The sequence below is a fragment of the Pararge aegeria genome, chromosome 2 (assembly GCF_905163445.1).
Source record: "Pararge aegeria chromosome 2, ilParAegt1.1, whole genome shotgun sequence".
NCBI lineage: Eukaryota > Metazoa > Arthropoda > Insecta > Lepidoptera > Nymphalidae > Pararge > Pararge aegeria.
In genome coordinates, this window is record NC_053181.1 from 1882784 (window position 1) to 1900597 (window position 17814).

The 17814-nt window shown below is 36.2% G+C and overlaps 1 protein-coding gene across 4 annotated transcripts in view; it reads left to right on the forward strand.

Moving 5' to 3' along the window:
• LOC120629111 overlaps positions 1–17814 on the forward strand; it is a 123286-nt gene that overhangs the window by 92270 nt on the left and 13202 nt on the right. For 2 of the 4 annotated variants that reach the window (XR_005658982.1, XM_039897890.1), the window contains exon 5: positions 8476–8678. Coding sequence is in view for 3 of the 4 variants with exons in the window: in XM_039897890.1 (XP_039753824.1) it covers positions 8476–8678 (203 nt within the window). In the remaining variant the exon portion in view is untranslated. Of the gene's footprint in view, positions 1–3561; positions 3849–8475; positions 8679–15162; positions 15315–17814 lie in introns of those variants that run through there. The other 2 variants (XM_039897900.1, XM_039897913.1) reach the window with 2 other exon arrangements.

A 17814-nucleotide genomic window follows, 5' to 3' on the forward strand; every position in this document is an offset into this window, starting at 1 on the left:
AAGGAACAATGAAACCACCCTAGTGCAACCTTTCTTAAAATGGCTATTTAGAAAAAAACAAACTAAACATGCTTATGCCAACTATGATATCATAGAATTTAAATAAATACCAGACAACTGACGAACCTGTAAAGGTTCCTCGTTTGGAAAAGGAGCCCTAAAAGGAGAACTAGGTGTTCACCAAAAATTCAATGATCAAATCCACCGGAATGTCATAAATAATAATAGGCAGAGAGGTAGTGGCTGATTCATTCGAACTGTTAAACTGAGTACATTTTTTTTTAATAAAAATTACTTCACTTATTTATAATTTTTTTATTTTTTTATTACTGGCATAAATTTTTTTAATGAGTCTTGGTAACTTAGAATATTAGTGTTTATTATTACTTAGAATAAAAGTTTATGAATATTATCATATTATCCGACTCACAAATTTCTTATTGGATCCATTCGTGAAAGTACGAGCACGAGATCATGCCTTATGCAAGTAGGTAAATTTTGTATAATGATTTGTACTTCTATTCTTTTAAATGTATAAAAGAATATATAAACCGCGATTTTCATTTTATAAATAAACGATTTTATTTATTTGCATTGATTTCTGTTCAAAGGGTTAAGTAAGGTTTAATCCTTATAATAGCATTTAATCTCCCTGAGCATCCGCACGATGTAATGTCGGATCCTTTCGGAAATCTTTCGGAACTTTTTGGTATCCCAACTAATAGTAACGTGTTTTTAATATACGCAAAAAAATACTTCCCGCTTCTCGGGAAAGTTTCAAAATACGGCAGTTGATTAAAACAACTGCGCATGCCAATGCATTCACTATAACTCTTAGTTTGCAACTATTCGGAAAAGTCACTGGATTTGTAAGTATTCGTAAAAGTTACTGATCGGACTAACCGCTTTAGTCGCCAGCTCCTAGACTATAATTTTCCGCGTTACGACGGAAACGGGGACGCGTCTGTACTGCGAATGCGTAATTTGACGTATATTTGTATGCGTTCACCGAACGACCTCTCGAAGGCAGGCGAATGAGGTCGCTCTAAGAGCTGTACGCTGTGCGTACTGACCGTATTGGTGATACTATCGCTTGAGGCTTGGATGCTGATTTTTATAAGACTATTTTTATAAATAAATATATCAATCTCTCGGAAAGGAACCGAGCTTAATGTCGGGATAAAAAATATCCTATATTACTTCTGACACTTCCAAGAATATGTGTACAAAGTTTCATGAGGATCGGTTAAGTAGTTTTTGCGTGAAAGCGTAACAAACAAACTTACATGGGCATTTATAATATTAGTAGGGAAGTAGGGATAGGGATAGGGATTAAAAGATCCGCTCGGTAAATATTAAATAATTTAAGAAGTAAATTTATTGATTCGAATTCTCCGTGGTTGCGTATTGAAGTCAATTTTGTTTTGTAAATTACAATAACAAGCCGGAAACTGTACCTGCTGGTAACAACACCTCGATAGGATGTTAACAGTTAAACAACCACCGTTTCTTTAACTTATAAGTAGCTGGCTAGTTTTTTATGCTACTGAATATTAGACAGCCGACTGGCGCAGTGGGCAGCGACCCTGCTTTCTGAGTCCTAGGCCGTGGGTTCGATTCTCACAACTGGAAAATGTTAGTGTTTCATCACACATGATTGTTTTTGAGTGTCTGGGTGTTTATACGTATATTATAAGTATTTTATGTGTATTATATTCGTAAAAATATTCAACAGCTATCTTATTACCCATAACGCAAGCTAGAGCTTACTTTGGGGCTAGATGGCGTTGTGTGTGTGGTCGTAGTATATTTCTTTACTTATTTATATTTATTATCTCCTAGTATTTTCATTCCCAGGGTTTCGCGAACAATGCATTCCGTAAACCTATTCAATATAGCCTAGCCTAGCTTATGAAGCCGAAGTTCCGCTAGAGTACGTGTAGAATAGAGGATGCCCTTTTCTAGAAAATATTTTTCGATTGGGCTAAACGTGCACTCCGAGGCACAACGGGAATGGTCAAGGCATATTACCAAACTCCTGGCTTTAAGGAATCTTAGTTAGTATTACGGAGAACCCAATAACCAAATAAAATCTTGTCAGAACTCGGGTATCGAATACAGGACCTCTTGATCCGTATTTAAACATTTGGACCAGTAAACCGACGGTTCGTGTAAATTTGTTTTTGAAATAAAATCTCGAAAGACACAATAAGCTTCTAAATACTAGTAATCACAGAATTTAGAACATACAGAATCCTCATGCAGCCATTTTTCTCAACAGATGTCCCGCGCACGTCTCTCTTCACACCCGCGGAATGTTGCTTTCTGTCCCCAATTTCCCTGTTTCCTCATTTTGTGGTAAACGTTTAAAACATTAGAGATAAAATAGTTACTATCAACTGAATGAATAAAGTGACACCCGTCTGTTCAAGAAACTCTACTAAAGTTGAGTGGTAATTGATGAAGATTCAATAACCACTCCACTTTATTAGAGTTTCTTTGTTTTTTACACCGTTTCTGTATGCTCTTAATTCTGTGCTAGTAACATATTAAATCAATGGAAAGACATCTATCTTGTTCCTTCAAAGAATTGTTTTAAACTAAAATTTTTGAAAAACCGTTCGTCAAATTTTTTTGTTTAGTTTTAAAATATGGAGAGGCTGAATATTTTCTAAGCTGGAAAAGTAGTCAAGTGGAGACAAGAATTAAAGGTCATGTTTGAATTCTTTGAAGAAAAAGGGTTGTTTGAATCCGAAATCATTAGCGTCTCTTATTGAGGCTTCAGGGAAAAAGAAAGGCTTCGCTTTCATCAATGCAACCAAATTACCTTAATTCTATTTTTAAAAAAGTGCAAGTCGACAGACAGTTGTCACGTAGACTGTTAAATATAATGTAAACTCATAGTGTGAACGAGATCGTTAGAAACCTTAGTTGCCTGTCTCGTGTGTGTTTTTTTTTCCAAATAAATTAAATAAAAATTAAGCAAAGTAACGCCAATATTTTTTATGTTTAATAACATAGTATATATTAGAAAAAACATATATCGAACTTAACGAGTTAAAACTAAATTAGACAGCCGATTGGCGCAGTTTGCAGCGACCCTGCTTTCTGAGTCCAAGGCCGTGGGTTCGATTCCCACAACTTATTTAAACATTCATGCTCATCACAGAAAATATTTGTGTGATGAGCATGAATGTTTTTCAGTCTCTGGGTGTTTATATGTATATTCCTAAGTATTTATGTATATTATTCATAAAAATATTCATCAGTCATCTTAGTACCCATAACACAAGCTATGCTTACTTTGGGGCTAGGTGGCGATGTGTGAATTGTCGTAGTATATTTATTTATTTATTTAAATTCAATAATTATTTACATCCTGTCCATTTTTCCCAGTTGGACACTACAGGGTTTTTAATAAAACCTGAACAAAGTGTCTGCCAAATAAAAAACGTGGTGTATTTTTTTTAACTACTGAGAGTTGAGGAAATATTTTGACCTAGAACTTGACAATTTTACCTAGCGAAATGATTTAATCTTCTCTATAATGTTTAGGAACCTTGGAAAATCCCAAAGCAAGCTAAGAAGACTTAAAAAAATCAAAAATAGGTTCTCGTAAAATGATAAATAAAAAGCTATCGACGTTTCCACGAAACAAAGTTTTATTTCTAAACGATACAGCAAGCTTATAGTCGTCAACCGATCGTCATCCAGTGACATTTAAAGTGTTAGTGTGTGATGATAAAGTGATAAAATGTGGGAATACCTCGCCGTGCTGCTGATCGGATTCTGGCTGGGAGTGGCCATTTTCCTCTACGTGTCTTGCCACTGGCTCGAAGAGATACTTGGTAAGTAAAGCCATATATACAACGTGTAAATGAAAACCGAAATAATACTTCACAGGATTTAGAGGTACAGTATGTACTGTCTCTGAAACTCATCTGTGAAACCGAAAACCTAATAGTTTTTGAGTAAACCACTGCCACAGTTTTTACTGAAATAAATCAGATGCAGCACTAACATCACATGCAAAATTAAAATAATGTGACTCCGGTCACTTTATTAGGTATGCGTCGCGTAGCGTAGGTACTATGCGCGTGTCGGTCTGTTATCTTCAATAGGGTTGTCTTAAGAACACTGAATGTCTTGAATTCGTTTGTATGTAAATATGCTGCTTTTGATTTAACAACTTAGCAGGGTGATTCCTTATGAAATATACTTAAGCATCCTTCAATATTATTTCGTAATTCTGTTACACGTTGTATAAGCCGTGACACTTGACAGTAAGATGTTCCAGCTAGAGATATCCTTGTATCGACCTCCCTTGCTTAGTGGTGAGCGCAGTGGTCTTTTAAGTGGGAGGTCCTGAATTTTCGCTTGTCTGGTCTAGCGGGAGGCTTCAGCTGTGGCTAGTTGCCACCCTACCGACAAAGACATAACGCCTAGCGATTTAGCGTTCTGAGACGATTTTTTTGTATTCCACAAGTTAGCCCTTGACAGAAATCTCACCTGGTAAACATATTAGGGATTTCTAAGCTATGTGCGTTTTAAGTAAATAAAATATCACTTGCTTCAACGGTGAAGGAATACATCGTGAGGAAACCTGCATGTCTGAGAGTTCTACATAATGTTCTCAAAGGTGTATGGAGTCCACTAATCCACATTGGGCCCGAGTGGTGGACTACGGCCTTAAACCCTATTCATAGAGGAAAGAGACCCATGCTCTGTAATGGGTTTATGGCCGTCAAATGATGACGATGATGATGATAAGCAAATGAACTTTAAGTTTTTGTTCTTGAATTTTTTAACTTTAACGTTTGCCAGGTAACGAACTCAGTTCTTCCGAAAGGGCGGCCGAAGTTCTTACCACTAGGCTATCACCGCTATCAGTTATGTATAGTAGTTATCATTAAGAGATCGCAGTAATGCGGATTCATAAGCATGAAGATGAGCAAAAAATCTTCAGCAATTAATACGAGATAAATCTTGCTTATGAATAAACATAAGCTAAAATAGATTGACGTGGATTTTTTGTGTATCAAATGAATAAGTACCTAATACTTGAGTATTTAGCCATTTGAAAAGTAATTCTGTGGTTTTAATTAGAAGCATGTGTTTTCTTAAGGTGAAAGTTAAAGCCCCATAATAAACAACGTGGTTTAAAGTTGGGAGAAATGCGAAGTTTTTTGTCACGTCCTGACATTTGGAAGCTGCTGTCAGTTTAAGTTTGTCTTAACCTCGTCAAACTGCCCTCAACTTCTGATGGTTTGCCACTTTTATTAACGAGGTGAAATATGTAAAGCTGGGTCTCATTACAGTGCTTTAGTCAAATTCAAAGTCAAATATTTATTTATTCGAATAGGCACATATATGGCACTTTTGATAAATAAATAATCAACATAAATAAATATAGTACGACAATACACACATCGCCATCTAGCCCCAAAGTAAGCGCAGCTTGTGTTATAGGTACTAAGATAGCTGATGACTATTTTTATGAATGTAATATGTACACGTAAATACTTATAAACAGATAAACGCACTGGAAAACGTTCATGTTCATCATACATACATTTTTATTTATATATATTGTAGTTGTATTTATATATATATTATTTATATATTTGTATAATTTTAAATTTTATTTATTGCACCACCTACCTCTTTTCTATGTTTTTTTTCATTTTACGCCATTGGTTGCCTGGAAGAAATCGCTATATAGCGATAAGGCTACCAAATTGTACTCTCTTGATATGTATTGAAATCTCTGTAACTACTTTTTTTCTTTGTTAAACAATAAAAGTGTATTCATTCATTCAAACATTTTTCCAGTTGTGGGAATCGAACCCACGACCTTGGACTCAGAAAGCAGGGTCGCTGCCCACTCCGCCACTCGGCCGTCAAAATTTTTGGATTACTTACATTACATGTAAAATATAACATACCTAGAAGCCAGTTGATGGCAATAACTAAATTCGTCAATTTAAAACTAAAGCTACGAAGGTTCCAAACGCGCCCTGGTCTAAGAAGCCCACAACAAACTTAGCCGGTTTTTTTTTGTTATCACCATCTCACATTGTCTCTTAAAACTATCTAGAGAAGAAATGTAATGCGCTTTAGGCACAGTCCACTGCTGGACTGGACTACACTAAAGGTTTCTCCCACGGGACATGTGTTGGCCCATAAACACAACGCTGGGAAGAAGGTAAACGCATTATATAGTAGTAGTAGCACGGAGGCCGCTGCTGCCTGTTCTCAGTTTAATTCTTTCCACGCCCCACGAGGAGCTCTGTCACAAAAAGCTCTGATACTTTTTTTTTTTTTATATTAATAGCGGGCAAACGAGCAAGTGGGTCACCTGATGGTAAGTGATCACCGCCGCCCATAAACATCTGCAGCACCAGAGGAGCCACCGATGCGTTGCCGGCTTTTAAGGAATTTGTTTATCCGCCCCTTGATACTACACAAACTAGAACTTGGATTACTAAAAACTTCTCGTGAAGGCAGAACCGATAACATTTTCTGTCTTCAGTTCAGGGCAGTACTCGTCAAGGTTCACAATGGGCGCGTAATTGCGTATAAATTATCCGATATTACCTGGCATTATAGTAATTTACTATAAAAAGCACTGGCCGAACATGATTACCAACTCGCAGCTAGACTGTCGGGGTATTTGGTCTCATTTTACTTACTGGTCTGACAGGATAATTCTTATAAGGAATAATCGAGAATTACTCTTGGCGATTTATTTTTATACTATTAAACGACTTTCAAAAACGACGAAGTGAATTTAATTAGTAGCTATGTTAACCCAGTGGGGACTAGCTCGACTTCACTTTCGGGGCGCCGAGTTCGAATCCCAGCACGCACCTCTAACTTTTCTAAGTTAAGTGCGTTTTAAGTAATTAAAATGTCACTTGCTTCAACGATGACGGAAAGCATCGTGAGGAAACCTGCATGCCTGTTCTCCATAATGACGGCCGAGTGGCGCAGTGGGCAGCGACCCTGCTTTCTGAATCCACGGCCGTGGGTTCGATTCCCACAACTGGGAAATGTTGGTGTGATGAACATGAATGTTTTTCAGTGTCTGGGTGTTTATCTGTATATTATAAGTATTTATGTGTATTATATTCATAAAAAAATATTCATCAGCTATCTCAGTACCCATAACACAAGCTACGCTTACTTTGGGGCTAGATGGCGATGTGTGTATTGTCGTAGTATATTTATTATTTATTATTATTATAATGGTGTGTGAAGTCCACCAACCCGCACTGGGTAAGCGCGGTGGACTACGGCCTTAATCCCTTCTCATTGTGGGAGAAGAGCCGTGCCCTGTAGTGGCCCTTAATTGCTAGATATGATGATGATGATAAATTTAATTAGGTGCCTAGGTTCCTACATTGAAGAAGTTCCGAACCATCATATAAATAAGCTATATTTCTATTTATCACATAACTAGTTTTTTTATTTTTTATTTATGACAATTTATCGCCTTAGCACCTTAGTCGTGCTATAATGATTTGTTTTGTCAAAGGCCAAATGATTTTAAACGTACTATTGCTGCAAAAACGCACTTAACTTAGAAAAGTTAGAGGTGCGTGCTGGGATTCGAACTCGGCCCCCCGAAAGTGAAGTCGAGCTAGTCCCCACTGGGTTAACACAGATACTAATTAAATTCACTTCGTCGTTTTTGAAAATAATCGAATCAAATTAGTGCATTGTCATCGGTCTTCGCTCTGACTCAGTTAAAAGGAAATCAGACCGTTTAAAGAGGGTTAAAATTAAGTCCAAACAAGTGGGTTACTATCATACAAACAAACATACAGATGAATCTGAAGGACTTCTTTGTGATACAAGAAAACAGAAGTTCTGGGCAGACGAAGTTGCAGGTTAAACTGTAGAACGAAACACATGTCTCTTTAATGGAATTCGCGTAACGAATTGGTTGCTCACATTTTCGGAATGTTATTGTTCGACAGTTCCCATTTGCATAACAATACCGTTCTGTTACAATTTATTTATCGTGAAACATTAGTTTAGAATTGAAATACGAAACGATTTATAAAAAATGTTTCAATATACTACTTTAATTTCCAATCGGCCTGCTTCTCTAAATGTACCCTATGCTTTGCCACCCCTGACAATAGCGACCGTGTAAAACCACCAACGTCGTTTGAGTTTAGTGGAATATGTGGTCATTAATTGTGGCGAATATTGCTAACATTTTGCTAAAACTGAGTTCAGACTCAGACTTATATTACTTGTTTTTTTTTCGCAAACCGTAGAACGAAAAACAGAAAAAAAAACGACGTATGTAAACCACCTTTTGAAGGTGCAGGACACTTTTGTAACTTAGTTTTAGCTAAATGTCGCCTTTTTCATTAGCAAAGTAGTGATTGTTTTCGCACAAGCGAATTACAAGTGGCTTAAAATCTGTCGGTATCAATAAGAGTTTCCATTGTCCTTTTCCAGATCTACCTCAGCGCCACTCCGAGCCTGGTCACAGCCACACGCTGGGCGCCAGCGGGGCCCACGCCCAGCTAAAGCGCTTAGTCGCTAGAGTCGTGGAAGAAGCTTCAGCGCTGCCAGCGCTTGCGCAGTACGCCGCAGAGCCGCAAACGCCAACCGAATCCTCCACGTACGAAGACCTACTGGCAACTGCTATTTTGAATAAGGTAAGCATAAAGCATTTAAATCGAGTTATGGAAGAAGCTGCAGCGGTTTATGCGCTTTATGCACACAGAACCACAAAATACATCATATTGTTTGCAGACTTTTGTCTTTCAGTACAGATTAAAAATGCATATTCTTTCAGTTTAAATTTATCCCTAATGTGTTGTATGTGATAATATAATATTTGGCTGTCGAGGATTAATTTTTGAAATTAACTACTCAATAATATTGTGAAGTGAACACTTAATTTCCTTTAATAAATAATATATAAGAAATCCAGTTTCCTTTTGTACAAGGTTTCTAGTTGTAACTTGTAATAAAACGATGTTTTCTATAATAGTGATTTATAAAATCGCGTGCAGCTAAACACTAATTAGGGATTTGCAATTTGAATATTATTTTATTGTTTTGCTTAAGTTGGTAGCTAAATGATAACTGTTTACTAGGAATCATTTCTGAAGGTTATTTTTTAAATATTTGACTAGCGACAATACGCCGACTTTGAGGGCCGATTGGCACAGTGGGCACCCTGCTTTCTGAGTCCAAGGCCGTGGGTTCGATTCCCACAACTTCCCACAACGGGTGTTTATCTATATATTATAAGTATTTATGTATATAATTCATAAAAATTATTCATCAGTTATCTAAGTACCCATAACACAAGCTACGCTTACTTTGGGACTAGATGGCGAAGTGTGTATTGTCGTAGTATATTTATTATTATTATTTTTATTATTAATAATGTTAATGGTCCGTCTATGTATCGAATATTGAATCGTATCGAGTATTGACTAATAATAAGCTGAAGTTTGTTTGTTTAAACGGGCTTATTTCTGGAACTTTCAGGGGGATTTTTTTAAACTTAGATATATTGCATTCCTCAAAAATTGGAGTATCAAATATAGCCAATAATTTAGAAGAAGGTGAGGTACATATCTTTTTAAAAATTCACACCTCATAGGTTAAAATAGGGCTTTAAAATTTTATGTCAGTCTTTTCTAAGTTACATCGTGGAAAATTGATTGACAAATTACTTAAATTGTAAAATACTTTTTAGATATTTATAGAAATTCTACATTTCAATTTGTTTAAGAGGAGACGAATATAACAGTCCGATAAAAACAATCTTTTTTTGCTTTGATATCACGATTCTGACCAAGACAGGCGGGCGAGACAACGCGTTGGGTCGAAATATTATGTAATAGCCGAAGAGGGTTTATATGGGAGACTTCATCAAGTGAGATTGTGGTATAGCGCTAATATATTACAGTTTAAAAAAAAGGTTTCCTCTCAGGATTAGATGAGTTTAGGCAGTTAGCCAAATGCAGATTTGTAGACTTCATACGCATTCGAGAACATTATGGAAAATCCTCAGGCATGCAGGTTTCCTTACGATGTTTACCTTCAGCGTTAAATCGCGAGATATTTTATCCTTAAAATAGGGAATCGAACTTGTTCCCACAAAAGGAAGTGCAAAGTCCTCACCACTAGACTATCACCGCTTATGTGCACCGCGCACGTACATAATTATTATTATAATACCTATTTAATGTTGTTACATTCAATTGTATCTTCACTTACGTAGAACTCGATGTAGCGTGTAAAACAGGTTCTATATCCAATTAATGATGTAAACATAACCTTACTCTGAAGAATCCTTAGCAGTTGTACACACTGTAACTTTTTGTGTAGTTATATATTACCTTTTAATTTAGGGCTGGCGAAAATGAACTGACCAATTACTATATTATTAAATTCTTTATTGCACACACAAAAACAAAGTGCCAAAATAAACACAATATATAGAATAAAAAAAAACCTTGTTTAGGTGTGCAAAGGCGGTCTTAACGCTAAAGCTATCTCTCTTAAACAACCTTTGTCAAAGGAAGTTGTTAATTTATTATTAATTAGATGTATATTTTTTAAACACTGCCAGAAAAGAGAGTAGTGTGCACATGGAGTTGCTTTAACGTTGAAAGACAACGTACTTAGGAATCCTGCACCTGAAAGTTCTCCATAATGTCCTAGTAGGGAGTAAAAGTCCACCAATTCGCACTCGACCAGCGTGGTGGACTACAATTGCCTATAACCTTCTCATTGTGGGGCCCGTGCCCTATTGTAGGCCGTTTGGGTTTATATGATGATTAGCAAATGGAGTGGCAAAGGCCGAAGCTAATGTAGAAATAGGTGTGGATCTTCCATCTTAGAATCAAAACACAGTCTCAAATACAGTCTCGGTGGACAATATACAGTGCGATTTAACATTTTGCGGGAGATGTCATAAGTAGTGCGCAAACACAAGTGAACTATCCACTCCCTCACTCTCATAGTCCGATTGGATGTCAGCTCGGACACTACCGGAAATATATCAGGTGCAAGACCGCTTAACGTGCTCTCAGAGGCGTGGGGGTGAATCACCGACACTTTAAGCTTTTGTTGATAGAAAACCCCAATACCGTTCATTGGCACAACCGGTGGTTGAAGGCCAGGACCTCGTGAGTTGCAGTCGAACATGCTCACAACCAGATAAACGAGGTGTTTAACTTTCATCTTATAAATCTCGATCAAGCATTTATAAGATGTTGTTGTTTGCATGTATTAGTTGTTTCCTTTTTAAGAGTCGTATCCATCGAATATAACTAAAGAAGCTTTGCATATAATACTGCAACATCGATTTTACACAAATCCGGGAACACACTAGAATGCCGCTGCCAAATTTTGAGAAAACGTTCAACCGAAAACGAAAACGAAACCGCCGTGTGAAAGTCTTGTCATAACCATTTGCAACAGTAGCACGAAAAAAAAGAGTTTTTTAGGATCTGATAACGAAGTAAGTTTAGCTGAAAAATAGTTTCGACATCATATCGTCAATAAGCATGATAGGAGTAACAAAGAATCGCTAAAATATTATGAATAACGTATTTTTATTTATGTTCGAAGTGAGATCGATATTTATTTTCAATAGAGAAAACTGGATAATGTAGAGATCCGCCAAGACAGGTTTTCTGAAATCAAAATTATGTTGTAACGTCTATATAAAACATAATTTTGTACCGCTTGAGCTACGAAAATATCTGCATATATCAAATATTTTGTGATTCTAAACTACAATTGGCTAAGTTTTTTGCTATCAATACAAAAAAACTTTTAGCTATGGAACAAGGCTCTAATTTGTCTATGGCGTCACGAGTACGGCCATTACACTCAGCGCGGAAAATACTTTTTTTAAATATTATTTAAAATATTTATAAACAATACCTTTAATTTCGGCAAGTTAAGTAGATACTTCCAAACATGGGCAGTTTTTAAAAATTAGTCATCATGCCATATTCAATGTTGTTTAAGATAGAAATGTATAGATGAACCGATAGCCTGATATGCAAAAATAGGACCCGGATTACAACCAAGGGTGACAATGTGATTTCACGATAAAATATATATTTATCATACTATGCCTCGATAAAATTGCGTTATCACGATAAGAGCTCCGGCCATTGCAGATAGTCTGTGGTGATCGCAAAGAAATGGTAAGTAAAATATATCTTTTTAATTATGAAGCTTGCGTGAAAGTAATTTATCGCACGCTGATTAATAATGTCTGTGATATTATTTGTTTCGTATTTATTTTAAATGCGCAAGTGTTCCGTTTGGTAGCGAGTTGATGTAGGATGTTGTTGACATTCTATGGAATTTTTGCAGTGTTTACTTTGTATATTATTAGTTGGGTGAGTTCATTGTTTTTTAAGGAATGGCAAAGGTCAATCATTAAAATTGTTACTTTTGTTCGTAACGTGAGGAATATTTTTATCTCTTTTTTTTGTTACATTTAATTTTATGCTATATTTTGCATTATAATGTAAATTTATTCCGCTCGGTCTTGGAACTGTATGGTATTTTAGCATTTATTTTTTATATGCCATTAGTTTTACTGCTTTTGTTTCCTTTTTAAGAGTCGTAAAGGTCTTTGCTTTATTAAATATAGTAAATTTTTAAAAGTTTCTTACCTTAACATACCTAAAGTGATTATAATGCTATCCGATATGTTAAGAGTAAAGATTATTTTACTTGAGTATCAATATAGTAGGTATTTATACCTTAAATATTGATTTTGAATATAGAACTTGAATCTCATTGAATATAAAGATAGTTTCGAATATTTTATGTTAATAATATGAAACCATGCCTGCCGAACCTGCAACCTGCTGAAGTATTAGGTATTGAGCCTGAAAAATATAATATTCATATTACTAAACGTTGGTACAAAAATTAAAAAAATCTTTGTTTTTTTTAGAATGTTGAAATTATCTTCCCTTATTGGTCCTCATTTATTTTAATTCAACTATTACGTTGATTATTATCTCATTGACTGCTGTAATCAGAAGCTTTTAATATTGAATGCCGTGTGGTGCGATCAAAATACACTTATCACCACCCCCCTTCTCCCCGCGGGTGTCGTACGAGTTGACTAAGGGACAACGGAGAACTGGCAGAATCGTCCTATGTGCTTCTACAGTTCTACTACCATCTACTGCGATCACCAACCTGTCTGCCCAGCGTTGGGATTATGGGTAAACCCTCCTGTTGGGCGAGATCTCTTATTGATGTAGGCCTATCACAGGCACTTATGAAGCGTTTATACCAATATGTTTACATAATTGTAAGGTGATAACTTCGTACGGCAACTTAAACCTAAAGCTACGACGGTTAGAAACGAGCGCTGGTCTAAGAAGAGCCCACAACAAACTTAGCCGGGTATTTTTTTTTTGTTATCACCATCTCCCAGTTTATTTATATTAAGCTATGAAGCTAGAGCAATTCACACCCAAGCTTTTTTATCGTTCAAGTAATCCTTAATATTATAATAGGATTTTTCTCTGTATATTGTATATCTGTATTTATTTATTGATGATGAATATCGAATTCTTGTCTCGGATTCCTAATTTCTTAAGAATTGAATCACGTGAAAAAATGTATTTGTACTTTGGTAAAATTTAGTTTTTTTTTAATTTGGCAATTATTAATGGCAAAGATAAGTACTTCATATTATAAATTTAGAAGGGCATTGTGCACTAAGCACCTGAATTTTGCGCGATTATTATTACTGGCCCTTCTTATTAACCTTGTAAGTATACTTAGATAACGACCAATAATAATACCAAAATTTATTCATAAGAATGTAGATATAATACAGATCTAGTTACATTAAAACAGTCTAGTACATTCCTTCCATTTGGTGTATGAATATCTATTAATTAATAACTTCATTAAAATATTACAATTTATTGAATTTAAATTTTATGCTTATTTTTAGGATAACTGATTTATGTCATTCTAAGAAGTCTAATAGTAATACAGTGCAAGTAAAGCTACTCGTATATTGCTGCCTTCCTCTTTTGAATGACGTTCGGTATTCTGACGTTTTGACACGTTTATTTGTTAGGCGTCTATAAATTCAAATTCAAAATTAAGTAGGCCTAGTATATAAGCACTTTTGCAACGTCAAGTCAGTCTGTTTGTAATGACTCTACCACCAGTTCGGAAGGCAGATTCTACCGAGAAGAAGCCGAAAAGAAACTCCATTTATTCATCACTTCTAAAGATTGTACAGTTTACAATCTTTATAAAAGATCAGAGCTGAGCGGCCTGCTTCCAAGCAGTAATGTCTTATTATATACTAGTATAAGCATATTTGACGACCTCCTTGGCGCAGCGGTGAGTGCTGTGAATTCAAGTGGGAGGTCCCGGGCTCGCAGGGGAAATTTAGGAATTTATAATTTCTGAATTTTGTCTGGTTTGGTCTGGTGGCTTCTGGCGCAAAGAGACTTAGCGTTATAGTACGATGTCGCGTAGAAACCCATTATGGGTTAAATTGGGGAATAATTTTTTGTTTTGAAGTCATACATCTTTTGGCACGTTAGGGAAAAATATGAGAGGTAATTTTTACGAAGCGCGCGCACACCGTTACAAAAACCGACACCGACGACTTGAGTTAGCTATAAGGTTTGACAGTTGGCTCATTCCGGTGATTTAATTGTGCAAAAATTTCAAATTTTAATATTGAGGAAAACTTGGTAGTCCTATAATGAGTCTATAAGTATTCCAAATTTAATTATGTTTATTATGCCCATTTCTTTAATTATATACACCGACCTACGTCAGTGAGTGATTTGTGATATTTTTGTGATATTTAAATAAACTTCATTTAACTAGATAGTATAATAAAACTTTCAATGTATTAAATACCTTTTTTTCTATTGCTGGTGTCGTTTTTTCTACAACCGTAGAAAGGCGGAAGATACAATTTTTGAAAAGATTTTTATCTTGTAAGTATAACTTCTAACGCGTGTACATAAGTACACACACTTTTTTTCTTATAAAAGTAAATATATAAGATATCTTTACTTTTTTCTTGAAATCGCCAACCCTGCATTATATTCGGCGAGTCCCACAGCGGATCGCATCGGTAGCACACAGTGCCGCGCGATCTCTCCCGTGCGTGAGAACCTTTCTTTAGCTCCGACAAAAAAGCCCTGTATCTCGACCTAATAAATGCTATAATCGGTTTGGTGTCGTTCGGTTTTCTTGCGAAGATGCTGTTCGGTCTCATCATTGTCTACTTTCCCGATGGAAATGACGAGGTCAGTTTTTTTGTTTGCAGAATTATAGTGCAGTTTCTCCTTTCGTTTTATTGGTCTTTGATGCTTTTAGCCCGCGTACTGCGTCAGCTTTTATTGCGGCTTCTAAAAACCGTTTGTTTTCCTGGGATAAAAATTAACCTATGCTACATTTTGATGGCCGATGGCGCAATGGGCAGAACCCTGCTTTCTGAGTGCAAGGTCGTGGGTTCGGTTCCCACAACACAAATGTTCCTGTGATGAACATGAATGTTTTTCAGTGTCTGGGTGTTTATAAGTATTTATATCAGTCATTAAATTATTCATCAGTCACCTTAGTACCCATAACACAAGCTACTCTTACTTTGCGGCTAGATGGCGATGTATTGTCGTATTACATTTATTTATTATTTATTTATTTAGTGCCTTTCAACTCAAAATCAATAACTCTATGCATACAATCAAGTTGATTGGATGGTTACTTAGGGCGTGAAGGAAGAACAAAACACACTTTAGTATTTATCATATTAAGAGCATTCATTAAAGGAAATAAAAAAAAACAAATTTCACCCGCGCGCCTGACATGCCCCGCATGTCCGTAAAGTTCCGAATGCTAGCCAGCGTCACCGCCCACCGTACGCTCGGAATTTTGGCACAGAACGCATAAAATGATTAGATAAAACCTATTGGGGATAGCAACCCTAAAAATATTCTTCGCAACTAGTCATTAAATACTCGAGGGTAAGTTACAATATTAGAGAGAGATTGCCGATATGTAATGAATAAGTGAAGTCGTTTCTTTCGAAGACGTAACATATTTATATAAGGAAAATATTTACCGCGAAGGAAGTAAGGACTAGCTATTGCTAGCTATAAATCCCGTGGAAACCGTTTGTTTCCCTAAGATAAAAACTAGCCTATGATACTCTCCGTCCTTTTTACTAACTCTATGCCCCAATGCGGGCAACTTTATAGTAGGTACCGGATAATAAGCTTAGTATTAAAACTCGCCAACATATAAATAATATCTTAGGTCGTTGTCCCTTCAAAAGTGATAATTTTTTTCAAGGTGCAAGAAATTGATATCACAGAACTAAGTAGAAAGATATCAATAAGTCTTGTAACCAAACCTGGTAGAGATGTTCCAACATACCCCTTATCGGATTTGTTAAAGACATGATGTACCTAATTATAAATATACTTACCACCTACCTACTGATATCGATGATAGGCCGGTAACATCTCTTTAAAACTATTCCGATATCAATATTACCGATTAAGGTCGCGAATTGGGTATTTAAACAACTTTTGATAAAACTTGAAAACTATGACAATTCATTTGATATTGAAAAATCTATAAGGTATTTCGTTTTTTTATTCGAGATATGATTGAAAACAATTTTATGCCCAAATAATTAGTCTGGCGGAAATACAGCCAGCATTCTTGGCAACAACAAGCTACGCTTACTTTGAGGCTAGAAGGTGATGTTTGTATTCTTTAAGTATATTTAGCATTCCATTATATTTTACTTGAAACTTGGTCGTGGCGTTCGTGGCTGCCAATTTAGTGTCCCGATACGATTCCCGATTAGGGGTACGACTGGGATAACCTCAGCCTTACTTCTAACAGGTTAGCCCGCTACCATTTTAGACTGCATCATCACTTACCACCACCATATGAGATCGCAGTGAAGGGCTAACTTGTAGTCGAATCAAAAAAGATAGTAAGAAGTTAAGTAAGGAAGTTAATAATTAAGAAGTTAAGCAACATAATATTAAAAAAAAAACAATTCAACGTGCTCGTATTTATACACGTTTTCTATTAAATCCGTATCCGTAGTTTAAATAATTTTCTGTTATCAAATTGATCCGCGATTAATTGATTATTTAATTTATTAACACGGTTTGTATAAAAATAATAATTACCTAATCCATAGATACAGAAGCTCACGAATGTGAGTCTGAATTCGGATAATCAAGTAGGAAGCGGTGATTTGCAAAGTGGGTAGGACTTCGATTACACTTTCGGGTTGCCGAGTTCGAATCCCACCTTTTAAATTGTCTAAGTTACGTGCGTTTTCGGCAATTAAAATAGCAATTGCTTTAACGGTTTAGGAAAACATCGTGATGAAACCTGCATGCCTGAGAGTTCTCCGTAATGTTCTCAAAGGTGTGTGGAGTCCACCTATCCGCACAGGACCGGGGTTGTGGACTACAACCTTAACCGCCCCTTCTCGTTAAAACTTTACTTGTTACACTATTCAAGAATCTTCGCAATTATATCCAACGCTGAACACAGACCTCTCTCGCACGGCTTTTAGTAGAAGAGATTTTTTAGCAGCGCTCGTCCGGCGAAGTACTATCGCCGATATCGAATAAATGAATGTATATACTTTTATTATACACGGCGCAATAAAATTAAATTTGTTTCTTTGTGCCGCAAATACGGTTCAGCCTTACTTCTTCTTCTGCTTCTGCCTTCGGCTCAGGTTCACCTCGTCCCTGGTGTCACGTCGACCGGTTA